The sequence below is a fragment of the Chlamydotis macqueenii genome, chromosome 6 (genome assembly GCF_036417535.1).
Source record: "Chlamydotis macqueenii isolate bChlMac1 chromosome 6, bChlMac1.mat, whole genome shotgun sequence".
Lineage (NCBI taxonomy): Eukaryota > Metazoa > Chordata > Aves > Otidiformes > Otididae > Chlamydotis > Chlamydotis macqueenii.
This window is the reverse complement of record NC_141561.1, coordinates 25,815,661-25,832,468: the sequence shown is the minus strand read 5'-3', so window position 1 is coordinate 25,832,468 and position 16,808 is coordinate 25,815,661. Positions and strand designations below refer to the sequence as shown.

Genomic DNA, 16,808 nt, shown 5'->3' with positions numbered 1-16,808 from the left:
GAGGCAGAAGAAATGTATTTGAAAATAATCTTAACCTCTGCTAGAGATGCAGTAATAAATCTGCTTTAAAATAGAGAGCTTGCAGAAAAAAAATAATGAGTTGTTGTGAGTTGTCGTTGTGCACAGACTATGATGTATTGCCAGCTTATTATTTCTGAGCTCTGCAGTGTGTCATGAATGTGTATATTTCTCTATTAAGTGATGCCTCTGTGATTTGGAACCTTATTTGTTAGAACTAGTCTTTGGTTCATGTTGTATAGCATTTTAAAAAAAAGAAAATGCTGATTTAGTAGTAAGCATTATTAGTTGGCTTCTAGTAACAATTTTGTCTGTTTGCTTTGTAGGTATGAAGCGTCCATTAAGTCCCGACTACGTCTTTGAAGATGGGATTATGAATCAACCAGCTGTTCTACGGGGCTTTGAAGAAAAAGGACTGAGGAATGACAGACAGGACTATCAATTAAGCAAAGAAAAAAAGAAAATACTGTTTTCCTTCTGCGAAGTGTGCAATATACAGCTGAACTCTGCAGCACAAGCTCAAGTTCATTACAACGGGAAGTCTCACCTGAAAAGAGTGAAGCAGCTCAATAATGGAAAACTCCCTACAAGTACAGCTCCTGGCACTTTTTTTGCAAGTACAAGCACAGGTACATGATTTGCATGAGATTTTGGATTTTGGTGAAGAAATCTGAGAAAGCTTTTAAGCTCTACCTTCCCTATCCAACATAACCATTAAATTTAATATAGATTAATACCGGTAGTAAATAATACTTTGCCATGTTCAGAACTACTAGTCCATTTTTTTTTCCTGTGAAGCCAGCTTGTATTGAGGCAGTATTGCATTAATGCATGATTAATAGCTGTACTGGGCCTTGTGTAGTTGAGATATGGTCTATTTAAAAGTAGCTGTTATGACTTCAGATAGTCATGAGTTTCTTCATATGCTTTTGTTCCCAAAACAAAGTTCTAGAAGGATGCTATGTGTACAGGAAAAGCTTTTAAAAAAAATATAGTGGTGGGAAGAGGAGGAGGAGACCTGGCATTTACAGGCCTGGCCCTTTCATTGTTTCTGCTTTCAGTGGTCTGGGTTTTAATTACTCTCATTCAAGTGAGAAGTAATTTGAAATAATACTTTTTACTTACTGGACAAAACAAAGGTCCTGAATGCTTGGGCAAAATGCATTTAACATGCATCATGTAAAGGTGTAAAGCACACAATACGCTTTTTTATTGTTGGGGTTTTTTTTATTTCAGTGTTAAACTCAGCTTATAGGTATTCTGAGAAAAAATGTAGTATTTCCTTACTTCTCTAGGCATATAAGAAAGCAAACACATGGAACAAATGATTCAATTTTGTTAAGGGTAAGGATGTGACTCTCCTTCTCTGTTTTAAGGGCCCCTGGTATGCCATACGGTCTCTTGCTTTGATGTTCATAGTTTAAGGATTTTGCTGCAAGGTTATCCTTTTTCTGTGATGTTCCAACAGCACTGAAGAAAATGTGTCAGAGCACTTTAAGGATGCTTTTCTTACTGATAATTGAAGCAGTACTTACTTTCTTCCCGTTTGTTTATTTTGTTAAAGAAAATTCAGGGGTTTTTGACTTGCTGTAGAATCCAAAAAGGCCAAAGTTGATTTTAAGAAGTATTCTTTACATCTCAAGCAAGTATAGCAAGTCATCCTTTCTAGTTCTGAGATAAATGAAATGCTGCAGGTTTAAGGAGTTACTGTCTAGAAGAAGCAAAAGTTGCTGCTTATTAACACTTGGTATTGATGAAGTAACAGATCTCAAATCTTCATGAAAAAAGTTTTATGAATTTTATTTGAGATTTTTTCTATTAGCCACATGAGGAGATTTGCTTTGGTGTTTTTTTTTTGTTTTATATAGAAAAAGTCAAACTGCATTTAAAGGTTTAGAGTTTTCTTTCCTTTTCTGATTTTGATTCTTGTTAACTGATCTTGACTTTTTTGAAGTCTGTAGTATTGTTTTGTTTGATTTAGAACCAAGTAGTGTAAGGGTATCACTTGGTTAAGGCCTGTGGTCCAAAAGATTAAATTATTGTTGAGTAACACCTTAATTGTGTGCATTGTTAAAATAGCTTGAGATGTGTGAGGCATTCTAATTGAGTTTAAATTCCTCTGTGTTCTGATAGAAAACATTTTAAAAGTTTGCACTATGTATTTTCTGTTGCTTTTTGTTAGCTGGACCCCTGCATCTGGTATCTTTGCTGTCACTCCTGGGAACTGTAACTGATGCTCTGGCACCATTGCTTCAAGAATGCTCTGATGCTGAGAATATTTTGCATTTGCTGGAACATACTTTTGGGTTGCTTTATAGCTTAGGAGTTAAAATTCATGTTTCTTTGTGCTTTGTTCACTGATCTCTAGATGAGACTATATCCTAGTCACTTACTAGTTATGCTGGTCTGTCCGGTGCATGTTGAAATAGACGTTCTCTTTTCATAGCTGAAGGATGTTGGTTTCATAGCATTTAAAAGAAAGAAATGCCTTGCATAGACAGTTTATTATTATTATTATTATTGCATAGACAATTTAATATACCCCTTAAGAGCCAGTAGGAGAACAAGATTTACTGAAATGTAGTTCTCAAAGAACACTTTCCAAAAATAAGTAGAAATTAATTTTCTTATAAATTGACATTATCCAGGCTCAGTTTTAATCCATGTCCTCTGGAGTGTTATTACCCCCTGTAATGGGAGTCTGTCTTTCCCATTTCTTTGATTAACATTCTAAACAGAATTAATTGTGCAGATGGTAAGAAAACAATTATATTCCTCTCACCTCACCAGTCAACAGACTTTCTTCCACATGTGAAGGAAGCAAATAGCCCATCTCGTACTTAGTTTTATAACTGCATACCCTTCTAATGAACCAGTGAACAGTTCAGCACACCTCAGGAAGTTTTCTGCAAAGGTTCCTGCTAATCTCTGGTTGGAGTTTTCTTCTGTCTTCGTAAGATGAATGTGAAATTAATAATATTCCTGTTGGAAAATAGGTGACTGTAAAATATACATGACTGTAAATGTTTGTTGATAGTACAGAAACCAGGATTACAGACCTGACAGAATTATCTTGATCTTGTGAGACAGAACTGATCTGTGCACCATCACTATCTCCAGCTTCCTTGGCTCTTAGACTTTATTGAAAAGGGGAATGAACACAAAGGACGTATTTTCATGTTCATCCTCTTTTGAGGTCCTCTCTGTGACAGGTGGCCTCAGGTTGTTATAAAGGACACTTTTAATTGTTGACTTCTGCTGTGTTTTACAACTACAACCTCAGTTTGTTGCTCGTAACTTTCAGTAGTAGGCAATGGTCCTTGTTGTACCACTATTGAAGAGATTACTAAAATTTGATAACTGTGGAGTTCCAGGTCTGGGCAATAACACTCCACAATGTATAGATGAGGGGGTTTTATGTATTTGAAGTCTAAATATCTCTTTAGATAAGTAACTTTAAAGTTACTTCTTTATATTTAGAGTAAGGATACAATTATAATAGAATTTCAAAAGGTATTTAGCAACATATTTTTCTAAAAAACCCACTCGGTTTCTATAGACTCTTTTTTATTTTGCCTCCTCCACCCCCTTACTGAAATCTAGAAGCTATTTTGTTATTGCACCTGTACCTGCTATTTCAGTTACTTCACAGCAAGTAAAATTACATATAGAATAAACTTTAACAGCTGCTTTTCTTTATATTGACCAGATCGAGAAATTGATTGACTAAATTAGAAGGCGTGGGGATTTGATCCACTCGCTAAACCCCTGATTTTTTTTTTTAGATCGATGTTAAAAATTATGTATTCTTTATGTAAAAAGGAAACTATTTTACTGGAAAAGCATATTGCACGCGATGTCAGAGCGTTTGCAGTTGCTCGTGTTGGTGATTGCTCACGAGCAGCGGTGCCCATCCTGTCTCACCGCAGCTCAGGCTGAAGCCGGTCAGCAGTACCGCTCGTGCCGGGCGTATCTGATGTGCGGCCAGGCTTCTGCCAGAAGGAAATAAACGAACTCTCAGGAAAGAAAGAAAGTGTGTATTTGCTTCTGAAGTATTTCACCCGTTTCCTATAAGCAGGAAAAGAAAAGGGTAGTTTCTTGCAGCCTTGAGGAAATGCGTTTTGGAGCAGGCCTGTTAAAAGCTTTTCAGCAGCACGGTCTTGCTGGAGCCTGCAGCGGCGAGAGCCGTGAGTCAGCTCACAGCTGCTTGGAGCACCTGAAATCCCTCTGGAAAAGAAGGGCTAAGCTATCTCAGCTTTTCAGAGGAGGAGGAACCAGTTGGAGCAGCCAGCTAACCAGTGACCGGCTCGGGAACCGCGGGGCGGGGGCGCCGCAGGCAGCCTGGCTGCGGGGCGGCGAGGCCTCCACGAGATGGCGCTGCAGGCCGGGCGGCGGGCCCCGAGCCGGCTCTGCGGCCCCTCTGGCTGCGGCCCCTGTGAAGCGCTCGTTAAGCAAGCCGGCTGTGGGCATCACGGGGAGCTGCGTGTTAATGCGTGCTGTGGCTGGTTGTGCAGATGACTTCGTTCTTCTCAGTTCTTATTTGGAGATGACACCGATATTGCTCCACGAATTCTCATTACTTGTTCCCTGGGGTGGTATTGCCTGGTGAGCCTCCTGATTCTCTCTCCTTTGTCCCCATGCTAACATGGGAACACTTGCTGTTTTTTAAGAGTGAGCGTACTAGAAATACCTATCGTAGTCCAAATTTTACAGATCCCTGGAAATGGCTACAGTAGTGTCATGCTGCCAGAGCACACTCTGGCAGTGTGTTCTGGGAGCAGCTCTGCCTTTTTGCTCTTGAAATCTCTGACCTTGGAGGACAATTTTGGAAATGCTGTGGGACCCCGGCTGTGACTTTGTAGGGAAGAGTCCCGCAAGTTAATATATTCCCCTATGATACTGAGGATATAATCACAGGATGATTTCCTGAGAGTTTATCAACACACAGTTGTGTGATCTGGCTCACAGCAATGACAGCCAGGGATTTGTTAAACTAGCAAAATAAATACATACATGAATCATAGAACAGTTAGGATTGGAAGGGACCTTTACAGGTCATCTAGTCCAACCCCCCAGCAAGGAGCAGAGACATCTCCAACCAGATCAGGTTGCTCAGAGACCTGTCCAGCCTGGCCTTGAATGTTTCCAGGGATGGGGCATTCACCACCTCTCTGGGCAAGTTTCAGTGTTTTACCACTCTCGTAAAAAAAAAAAAAAAAAAAAAAAAAAACTCCTTATTTCAAGTCTGAATCTGATGTCTTTCAATTTAAAACCATTACTTCTCATCCTATTGCAACATGCCCTGGTAAAAAGTTTCTCCCCATCTTTCCTATAAGCCCCCTTTAGGAACTGGAAGCCCACTATCAGGTCTCCCTGGAGCCACCTCTTCTCCAGGCTGAACAGCCCTAACTCTCTCAGCCTGTCCTCACAGGAGAGGTGCTCCAGCCCTCTGATCATCTTTGTGGCCTTCCTCTGGACTTATTCAAACAGGCCCATGTCCTTCTTACGTTCGAGGCTCCAGAGCTGGAGGTAGTACTCCAGGTGGGGTCTCATGAGAGCAGAGTAGAGGGGTAGAATCACCTCCCTTGACTTGCTGGCCATGCTTCTTTTGATGCAGCTCAGGATGTGGTTGGCTTCCCAAGTCTTTCTCCTCAGGGCTGCTGTCAATCCATTCTCCGCCCAGCCTATATTTGTGCTTGGGATTGCCCCAGCCCACGTGCAGGACCTTGCACTTGGCCTGGTTGAACTTCATGAGGTTTGCATAGGCCCACCTCTCCAGCCTGTCAAGGTCCGTCTGGATGGCATCCCTCCCCTTCAGTGTGTCAACCACACTACACACCTTGGTGTCGTTGGCGAACTTGCTGAGGGTGCACTCTATCCCACTGTCCGTGTCGCTGACAAAGATGTTAGGCAGGGCCAGTCCCAGTACTGATCCCTGATGAACACCATTCATCACCGGTCTCCACTTGGACATTGAGCTGTTGACCACCACTCCCTGAGTGCAGCCGTCCAGCCAATTCCTTATCCACTGAGTGGTCCATCCTTCAAATTTGTGTCTCTCCAGTTTGGAGACAAGGATGTTGTGCAGGACAGCGTCAAATGCTCTGCACAAGTCCAGGTAGGTGACGTCAGTTGCTCGTCCCTTATGCACCAGTAGAAGGCCACCAAATTGGTCAGGCATGATTTGCCCTTAGTGAAGCCATGTTGGTTGTCACCAATCACCTCGTTATGTTCCATGTGCCTTAGCATCTAATTTAGATTAATATTTAATTTTTCTAAGCATTTGACTTTTTCTTTCTCTCAAAAAATAAAACTGACTATTGGTATGTGTTGAAATATTACTCTGAAAATATTCCAGCTAGACCTAAATCCACACGCTTACCTTTGGTATGGTACATATGAGGAAGACTGTGGTGGTGTTTTTTGTTTTGGGTTTTTTTTTTTTTTTTTAAATGGATCTGTAAAGAAATTAACTTGCCTGGTGACTAGATCATTGCAGGATTTAACAATGGTCTGTTACAGCAGAGTGAAACTGCAGTGTATTACTTGTATTTCAGTGGAGTTTTTCTTTGGTTTTTAATATGGATGTCTTTGTATGTAGGTTTGAATCCTCAGCTGGGCCAAGAGTAGCTTTCTGACAGGTAGCTTGATTGCTGTCTAAGACTGCTTTGTGCCAACTTAATGAAGAACAGAATTTTTCCTTACGGTAAACCTCTTGATCCTGAAATTCCTTATCAATGTTTGTCTTCCATTTTTTTTTCTAAAAAAAACAGAACAAGGATAATCTGACTTTAAAGATCTTTATGAATTATTCTGCTGAGTACTCAGAGGAATGCTAAGCTGCAACCAAAAGTATCTTGAAAAAGTTTGTGAGTTGAATCCTACTAAATGCGTGCATGCAGAGCTATAGAATTGGTGTGTAAGATTACAGAGAAGAGGAGGAGGGTAGTAGTAAGCACTGTGAGCTTACTCTTTCTTGTGTTATGCCAAAACCTTTTTTAGACTTGTAGAAGGTCAATGTTTGTTCTGCCTTCCACATCTGCTGCCTGCAGCCCAATCTTTTGGAAAGCAATTTGAGAAAAGCTGCTGCTGTGGGGGCCCAAAGTGAAGTGACACCTTGGGGCTTGCTCCCTCTGCCACACATGTGGTTGCTCCCCGCTTTGCTGTCCTGTTCTGCTACTCTGTTTGGAAAAGATTAGATTCTTTTGCTAAAATGCAAAACTATTACATTTCTCCAGTATTAAAAAAAAAAAAAGTAAGTTACATTCCTGTGACGCGTTTTAGATTAGTAAGCTTTTGAGAAACTGTTAGTGTTTCACTAACATGTTGACATCTCTTCTTATTCAGCGGTCTTTTGAGCAAGGTTACGTTTGGTAGATCATTGCACATTCTTTCCATCACTGGAGTATCTTCCACAATCTAAGAAATATGTAATCTCAGATAAGTTAAGATTTTTCTTACAATATGAAATATATTTATAATAAGTGATTGCTATTTTTCTTTCACAGCAGTCATGATTAGCTGCTCTTAAATTAAGGGGTTTTATTGTATTGCTTTGATGCATTTGATACTCCTTACAAAATGTTGATGGTGAGAGTTAATGTCAAGGAACAGAACTGGCATTAAAGATGATTTGTTGTTTGCTAATACCTACAAAGTGTATCTACACTACAGTGTTCTGTGTTTGAGTAGCTGCACTGTGAAAGTACTGGTAAAATTCATAAAAATAACAAGTAGATGATACGTGTACTTACTGATAGTCTTCAAGGGAAAAAAAAAAAAGAAAAATTACTGTTTCATTGAGATTGGTTGCTTTTAAGTAATTGTCAAGTTGTATTAGAGCGAAACATTCAAAAATTCCCTTACAGGAAAAAAAAAAACAACGCAACCTTTTTTGAAGTTGGTAAAGATTATGAGACCAATTATTCATTTGTAGCCTCCACTTCAGTCTCTTGGAGGTGGGAAACACGTGAATTACATTTGTAAGCAAACAGAGTATGTGGCTGTGGAAAAAACTGGTTTATAGGAGGTGGTGCTTTGGATGGAGTGGGCAAGTGTTTAGAAATAAATTTGGGTACCACAGTTGGTACTCTTTGCCGCTAGTTTGCATAAATATATTCTTGTATCAAAATTTTCTGCAGAATTCCTTCTTGGAGAGTTTAACCTGTCTCAGGGGCAGTTATGCTGCAGTGAGGAACCAGCATTTAAGACATCAGATAACCACAGTCTAGGGCTAGAAGTACAGCTGCTCACCTGCCATGACTTCAAGCTGAGAATGGCTGCAGGAGTGGTGATGGCACAAATTCTGCTCCAGCTGGGGGGCTCACCCTTGTCATTTAAACAGCTTGGGCAATGACCCGGAGAGTTTCACCATCTCTTTGAAGGATATGATCCACAGTTTACAGTTATAGACAGCTGAGATGAAAAAGGATCTATAAATGCAGAGTAATCACTTCTATTCAGTGCACATTTCCAACAGTGATTTCTGTATTAAAATGACTGAAAATTAAAATAATAAAATCAGATTTATTGTTTTTATCCTGCAAAAGTAAATCAGATACCCTCTCTGTACGATAAGCATTCTCATCTGGGATCAGATCTTGCAAAAATTTCTCTCATAGTTGTCTCATGACACAGTAGTATATTTCAATAACTGTACAGGTATTATAATAACACCTCCTGTGTCCTTCTTTTGCTTTGCAAACTTAACCTAGGTGTGATTACATCTGATTCTTATTACACTGTACATCTCTGTGGGTGTGAGTATGCACAGCAACACATACCCTCTTACCTTTTTGGGGAAGAAAACATATGAAGAACCTGAGAACACAGAAAGACTTACGTAGTGGGAAGTCTGTGTGGGAGTGGGAAAGGCATGAATTTAATAAGCCATGGAGACTTTTCATGGTAAGTAATTAAAAATTATTGTTATTTTTGAAAGACAAAGGCATTGGTCGTGTGATGTCATGCTTTTAGTTGTTGATTCTTTTTTTTTTGTGTCCGAATACTTCATCTGCTGGACTGTACAGATCTTTGCTGCATCAGTATTCTAAAATGTTTTATCCAAATATTTATGCTTCTCTTTAATAGAGATCCTATTTGTTTATCTATAATAGACCTCATCTGTAATGTGGTTAAAAAGTACTTATTCATTTGCATAATTGTAAATTAATCTTATTTAGAAAAGCTGTAAGGAATCATTAATTTTTATTGCTGGATTTTTTTTCCAATAATGAACCTCATCAGAATACAGGCTACTGATTCTCCTCTGTCTCATGTTCATTGTAGAAAAGACAGAGCTATTTTTAACATTTACACAGTCTAGATAGACGATTCTTCGTTCTGTGTGGTTTGGAGCTGAATCTGTAGAGCCTTTCATAATCATAACCTCTTTTTTTAATGGTTTGTTTGAATTTGATCACTGTAGCTGATTCCATGCATTGATAATGAAGGCTTGGTTTGCCTGTTTCTCAGCATAAATTCACCTCAGACTTCTACTTTGACAGTGCTCTGTGTTTCGGTACGCGTGAAGATACAGAACTGAAATTGCTTTGCTTTCTTTACAAATGACTCAGAGTGTGCTTGTCCTTCCCTAAAATGTTGCCAGCGTGTGAAGGATTTTCAATGAGCAGTGCAATAAGCCGGCATCTGGGAAGGTTTGAGGCTGCACTGGTATAACCGTGTACTGTCACGCAGATGATCAGGGCTGGAGCCAGGTCTCCGTAGCACTGTAGATCATATTGGTCGCATACTGGAAGTTTTGTTTATGTAACTTGGTTGCTGTTTCAGCTGCTTAAATAGTATTGCCATAATGTGGAGTGGACTTCCCAGTAGAGGTGAGCATGATTTTTATTATTAAACTTCACTGAATTGCTTTGTGATATGATACTAAGAGTGGATGCTTACATGTTTGGCATTATTTCTGTGTGCATGTCATTTGTATTTTAGTTATTCCAGTGGAAAGGATGAGAAAAATGGCATGACTTATAATGTATATTTTTATTCTCTTATTTCAGTATTAAAAGTAACTCTTAAGTATGTGGCAAGCTCCCTTTGCTTGCTGTTTGCAGAGGGCATCTTTCCAGTAGGTGACTTCCTATGCATTTTAAATGTTTTTGGAACATGTTAGTGGTGCTTTATTATTGTTATAGAAAGAAGCCAATTAGCAATGTGACTAAATACCTCTTACCAGAGCTTGCTTTCTGGCTTGTTAAATCTCAAATTGAAGTTATAATGATATGTAAAACATAAGAGCTGTCGGATTCTCCAGATAAACTAGGAAAGTAAAGACTGAAATAAATTGTATTCTGGATTTGACATCTTGCATCTGTCTGTCATTGTTAATATTAAAAGTTATGACCTGTCATGCTCAGGATAGCTTCCAGTAATTCATTTGCACTGACAACTTGCTTTGAGAAGGGTATAAAATTACTGTTGCTTCTCCCTAACCAGTTAAATTTAAGATTTAGTGCAGTAAGTTTTCTTTAAGGGAACATAGTGTGCTAAAGGTAGCCTGTGAAGTTCCAGTAGTAAATCTTTAAGCTTGAAAGAAGCATTATCATAAACTAAATAGACTTTGTACTGCGTGGTTAAAAAAAAAAAAGTTTTTTTAATTGAGAATTTCACCTATAGCAGAACACAAAAAAGTAGTTAAAACTGAGTTACTTATGAAGCATTGCTGTTCTGCTACTGTGTTTATTTTGCGGTAAGACCTGCTATGATTATAATTGCATTTGCTGATAGTTGTTTTTTTAAAGAAAATACAGAAAGATGGTGAAAAATATTTATTGAAATGTTTTTCTTGCTTGCTATAGAAATGTCTATGCTTACTATGTAAAGACTGCTCTGTGGTGGGGTTTTTTTTTGTTTTTTTTTTGTTTTTTTTTTTTTAATGAGGAACTAGGACAGCTCATGCATTTTCCTGCTAAATATATTTATGAGGCAGCTGTTTTATAGCTTTCAGCTCTAAAGTTATAGATAAGTGTATATTTGTTTGACAGAAGATTCGAGAATTTCCATTTACTGCCAGTACATGTAAAGCTTGGCTAAGCAGACTGCATCAGGAGCACACACCATTTGTATTAGCCAATCTGTCTTTGCAAGTCCCAGGGCCACTATCTTGCTAGAAGCCACTGTGTGCTTTTGAAAGCATGAAATTAGTTTTATACTGAGCACATGGTTTCTCATTTAGCAGTTCTTTTTATGGTAATGGTCAATTTATGGTTCAGTGCCAGAATTTTGGTGTTCTGTCAAAGCTGATAGCTTCTGCTAAGGTGTTCTTTGGAGATAAAAACAAACAAACAAACCCCAAAACAACACCTCCCAGCCAAAAAAAAAAAACAAACCAAAACCAACCAACCAAAAAAAACCAACAAAAAAAAAACCCCAACAACAAAAATGCAGTTTGTGGTGGGGATTCTAGAGAGACCCTAATAAAGGCAAATTCTCCCCAATGACTTAAAGTACTCATGTTTCTGATAGTATTTTGGAGTTATTTTGTTGTCTTTCAGATAACATTTGCAAGTATATGGTTTTCATTCATAACATAAAATTATTAAATTCATTGTCACCTTCTTACACTTCATACAGAATTTTATTGCCATTTTGCAACAGGCTTTTTTTTCGTGACATGGGAAATTACTATCTTAAGATGCTAATTTGCTCTGTGTGCTTATTAATGATCCAGGACAAAATCCACTTGAAAAATGTATATAAAGCATTCTAAACCTTCAGGAGAGATGCTTTTTAGAAAGCAACTTTAGAACATTTTACAAACTTTGCTCTTTCTTTGAAAATCCTATAGGAGTCAGAACAAGTTGTTAGTAAATACCTTAAAACCTCCTTTAATACATATAATTCATAAATTGATGAGCCAACTTTTTAACCAGTATTTCATTCTTGGAAGAGGGCATTCTAACTCTGCCAGATTGCTAACTGCTCCCTCACTAGCAGGTGTCCTTAGTGAAAGATTAAGGTGCTTAACATTGTGCAGTGTTAGATTTCACTTGGGTTACTTTGTCCTGCTTCCATTAATCTCTCTTGCATATCAGATAATTTTAAATTGTATTACTTTTAATATAGGTCTCCATAGTTCTGACTTGATAATCCAATAAGCATTTTCTATTGATACTGTATTTGCTGCTTTGTTCAGTTATGTTTGCAAGGGGCAAAATTTGACATTGCATTTGTGCATTGGAAGATGTGGTGGGCTCTAGAATTAGTAAGGTTTCTTCTCTTAAGTGCTGAGGAGACATCCTGATCAGCTCCTGATGTGCTTGCCTGGGAAGGAAGAAGCTGGAGGCCATAGCTTCCAGAAGCTTACTTTAAGTAGTAAACTTAGTGATGTACCAGTTTTTTTATTGTGCTGTCATGATGGAGGAGGAAGAGAAGTAGAAGCTATGGAGACTACCACTCTTTGTCAAAGGTGCTTGGAAGTATCACTTCAACAAAGCTCCTTTCTCAAAGCCATGTTGTTTGGATCATCCTGTAGTCACAAAATAGATCCAGACTGACAGCTTAAAAAAAAAATTGCAGTTATTTTTGGACCTTTGAATAAATTTACTTGCTCTGCTTCAGCATGTGTTTAAAGGCTAGCAGGCAGAAAATATTGTTATGAACATTTGGAAAACAGTGTGTGACAGATCACTACCATGACATATAAAACTTATTTTATTTCTTTAAGTGCTTGAGCTAGAATGCCTTTCCTTTTCCTTTTATTCTTTTTGGTATTCTTTTTATCCATGCTTTTTATAGCTATGAATACAAACTTGTCACATTTCAAACTGGCTAGTTCTTTTTTTCCAAGATGTTGTGGTTTGCAAGGTGCTTTCAGCTTCAAAGATCTTGCATCCTCTTCCAAGCGTCTTTATTGCTGCGTATTTCCCCTTCTGCTGTTTTGCATTTGTAGTTAAAGCGAGAAGCAAGATCTGGTGTGGTTGTTACACTGGACAAAGCTACTTTGCTTCCTGGTAGGGAACTCTACTGTTTCTAGAGCCATTTCTATATCAGATTGGCAATTATCACATGGCACCATAATTTTATTTTTTTCTCCTTTAAAAGACATCAGCGTTAATGTATGGTGATTGTTTGCTGTTTCAGAGTGTTCAGGGGATAGCAGCTTCACTGCTGCAAGGTTACTTACAAGGAGATTCTGAAGGAGAAGTGGATACAGTAAACTAAAAGGAAAAAACGATTGGGGAAGTGATATGGGGTTATGAGCAATTCCATGCTGATCACTTGACTTTGGGACCCAAGTCCCAAGTCTTCGTGGAAATTTTGAATTTGCCTTTTTCAGTGAAGGTCACTGATGATTCCTGCCAGAGGAGCAGAGTAAACTGAGAGCAGTAGTTCACTGTGGCAGCCTTGTTGAAGCCCTACTGCTGAAGCTGGAGTTTATATATATGTTTTTCCCAGTCTGTAGGCTAAAGAGCCAGAAATGTTCTGGAGGTCTCACTCAGAATGTTCAGCCAAGAAGCTGTGTGTTTTTTCATATGCTTTGTTCTGTTGGATTCTGAGCAGTGCTAATAACATGTCTTTGAAGAGAAAATGAACTGAGTAACTTCCCGCTATTCACGTATGCTTTTTTTTTTTTTTTTTTTGGAAGTGAGGACAGCAGTGTACTTTTTGGTCTGTACTGGTATAAGGAGAGTGCTTTTGTATTGACACTAGCAGTTAGGGCAGATGAAAGGCTAAATTCCTTAGCCTTAGGTAGGTCCAAGACCTATCCTGAAAAAATATTTTGTCTGTGATTGAGTGCTGCATGTCTCAGGAGGAGATGAGAAAGTCTTTTTAGCACCCTGTGAATAGAGAAATACAGCTTCTTTAAGGACTGAGATTTTCAAATTCATATAGTGTGTTACAGGAGCTACCTGAGGGAAAGACTTTTCCTGGTAGGCAACTTGTGAAAGAGTCAGACTTCTCACTGGGCAATAATTTGTGATATGATGTGTTTGGTGGTACCACTTATTAGGGTATGTGGTTGCTCTGGATGGTGTATGAGATCTGTGTTCAGGTGATTAAAGAATGTTACCAGATCTAGGGACTTCTGAGGTTGTTATGACGTGTTCTTTTTTATTTTTTTGTTTGCTTTCTTAGCTGTTCACGTGGGTAATATTTAGACTTTTACTGAGGTAGAAGAGAGACAGAGAGCAAGTCTCTCTTCAAGTGTACTGTAATGACAGAAGTCAGACTGTATCGCCTGGAAGTTTGTGACTTCCACCCAGGGGCCTCTGTTTTCTTTATTTAGGATACTTCATAGTAGGGGAACTAGGAAGAGGAAGGGGAGGGAAGAAATCCATGAAGAAAGTTCTTAAAATTGTCTGTCTTTTTGTTCAAACTGGATTAAAAATTTTCACATATGTGCAATCTCCTCTCACTCAGTCTAGGGTGTTTGCAATGATGACATCCTGAAATGTTTTGTTTCATAATATGTAGAATGAAACTAGAGTTCTGGGACTGAGCATTTAAACGTGAACAGAAAAGGAGGGAGTTTTTTATCAGCAGAACACACTTAAGTGGAACATGGAGAAAATAAAGAGGTGAGAAAGATTTCTAGGCTTTAGAGTGGCACATCTGGATAAAGAGTCACAGAAATCACTTCATCAAGAAAAAGCAGACTAGTTGGAAAGAACTGAAGGTTATTGTTAGGAATTGCAATTAGTGTATTATGGCCAGCTTTGTTAGTGGTACCATTGAAGCCTGATATGTCTCTAGAAAGGTTCTGAATAGTAAAACTCAAATTCTCTATTAAGAAATCATTGCAGAGAGCTGTTTTTAAGGAAACAGAAATAGCACTTGGCACCTATGTACCCAAGTTACTTCTGAATATAAGATTTAAGCTGTTCAGTCACTCTGGCTGGTGGGCAGGGCACAGACTTTCAAAAAAGCCAAAGCTGGAACACCAGAAGATTATTTGCTGGGAATTAAATCATCATGAAAACATCCTCAGGTGGTGTTGTAGACATGATTATAAAGAATGCTTATATGAAATTGATGCAGTACCAGATTTTTTTGTTAATAACTATTTACAGAAACAAGGAAAAATCTGGCAGAGACAAGTAAAAATGTTGTTGTCTCTTCTTCATTTTGTTTGTCACTTGCAAACACTTGCTTATTCAAAGTATTTATTTTCATTTATTTATTATTTATTATTATTTATCTTTTCTAACAAGTATTTCTCTTTCAAGGGAAAAATATCTTTCTTTTTTCCTTTTCTCTTTCTTCAAAACAAACAAGTTTTAGAGATTACTTCAGATGACCTTTTCGGGGGGGGAGGGAGGGGGGAAGAAAAACTGAGTTGACATTGTTCTCTTGATTGTATACTAGACGTTTACTCTGGAAGTTATTGTTATTGCATGGTTTCTATGCCATTGGTATCCTGTAGTGGTGTTTCTCAACTGGACAATCAATGAGGCTTAAAACCCAAATCAATAAAGTAGTAATTTACTAACAGCTAATGAATTAAGTCTGTAATCTAGTTATACTTTATAAGGAAATACTCACCCAATGAATATCTGGGTGACAAAGCTATTTACTTAAATACTTAATAAATTCCAAATTTTTAGAAGATTTTTGTTGCAAATAGTTGGTGTTTGGTGCTTAGTGTCTTATATTGTTCACTAACAATTATTCAGTTAAGAAGCAGAAACAGCCTGTTGCTTGATAAGTATATCAGGATACCCACCAGCAAAGAAGTGGTAAAAATTAGAAAAGTAACTTGTGGAAAGATTAGTTTGAAATCTGTATCCAAACTATTACATAATTGTGAAAAAAGATCTTTGAATTGACATAATTTTGTATGTGATTTGCTAAGTACAGCTATGTAATTGTAACTTTTAATTTATAAACAAATATTGGATTTTCAAACATTTATCAAATCGTTTGACCATTTTTACCCCAAACTATAATGTTGTTCACAACATGCTATTCATTGATCAAGCCCAAGTTTATTGGAGTCTTCTGATAAATGGGACAAACCAGAATGGACTATTGCAAGAATGCATAGAAGCTGCTGGGGATTTCCATGCTCTGAAGGTGCTCTGCAACCTAAACATGGCTTCTCCTCCTGCTCTCTTCCATGCACCTTCTCACTTGCTGGAAAGATGTTACTGGGCCAAGTGGTGAAGAGGGAGAGATTTGGGTTAGAGCTTAAGTATGACATACCAATTAACTCAAGAAGTGAATTAAAATAAGAGGAAGGAATTTGTGAGAGCAGAAGGCATTGCTGCATCCCGATGTGTGAAATGAAACAGCGACATGGGTGGAGTCAAGGTGTTCCAGACTTTTCAAGGGCCAGCTACCCTCTCATGCGCGCTTTAGCTGAGACTTCAGTGATGTTTATTCATGCCCCTAAGGTTAAAGGTTTGTGTCAGTGTTCACAGGTTGTTGGGTCTGGTTCATGAATAGAAGTTTGAGTTGGACCAGAATAGAATACAGCTTCCAGCCTTTGAAAATTCAGTTTTAAAAAAGGTTGTGTTAAATCAAGATGAAAAGTTACACATGATACTTTCAGGGATAGGCCTAAAAATACTGCTTGAGGAGATGCACACTGGAAGTTGGTGGGTTTTTTTGTTGTTGTTCTGTTTTTAACTTTCTGTCTGCTAGTTTGATCTATTCCCTTACTTTATTACCTGCAGAAAGTGAAGCAAATTTGAGGTGAGCAGTGGTGCTGTACTCTGCCCCAGAAGGTGGGGGATGCTGAAGAATCCCAGGGTTTTGCCCCTATCAACTGTATTTGTAAACTGGAAGTGAAGCTGATCACAGCTGAAGAGGCAAATGACTAGACAGTGTGA

At 38.3% G+C, this 16,808-nt stretch overlaps 1 protein-coding gene across 2 annotated transcripts in view; it reads left to right on the top strand.

Annotated features, from left to right (window-relative positions):
• The window catches only part of ZNF385B (zinc finger protein 385B), a 148,927-nt gene that overhangs the window by 9,453 nt on the left and 122,666 nt on the right, over positions 1 to 16,808 (top strand). Inside the window, exon 2 of one of the 2 annotated variants that reach the window (XM_086750742.1) lies at positions 345 to 647. In XM_086750742.1, coding sequence (XP_086606868.1) covers positions 345 to 647 — 303 coding nt within the window. Of the gene's footprint in view, positions 1 to 344; positions 648 to 8,810; positions 8,926 to 16,808 lie in introns of those variants that run through there. The other variant, XM_086750743.1, reaches the window with a different exon arrangement.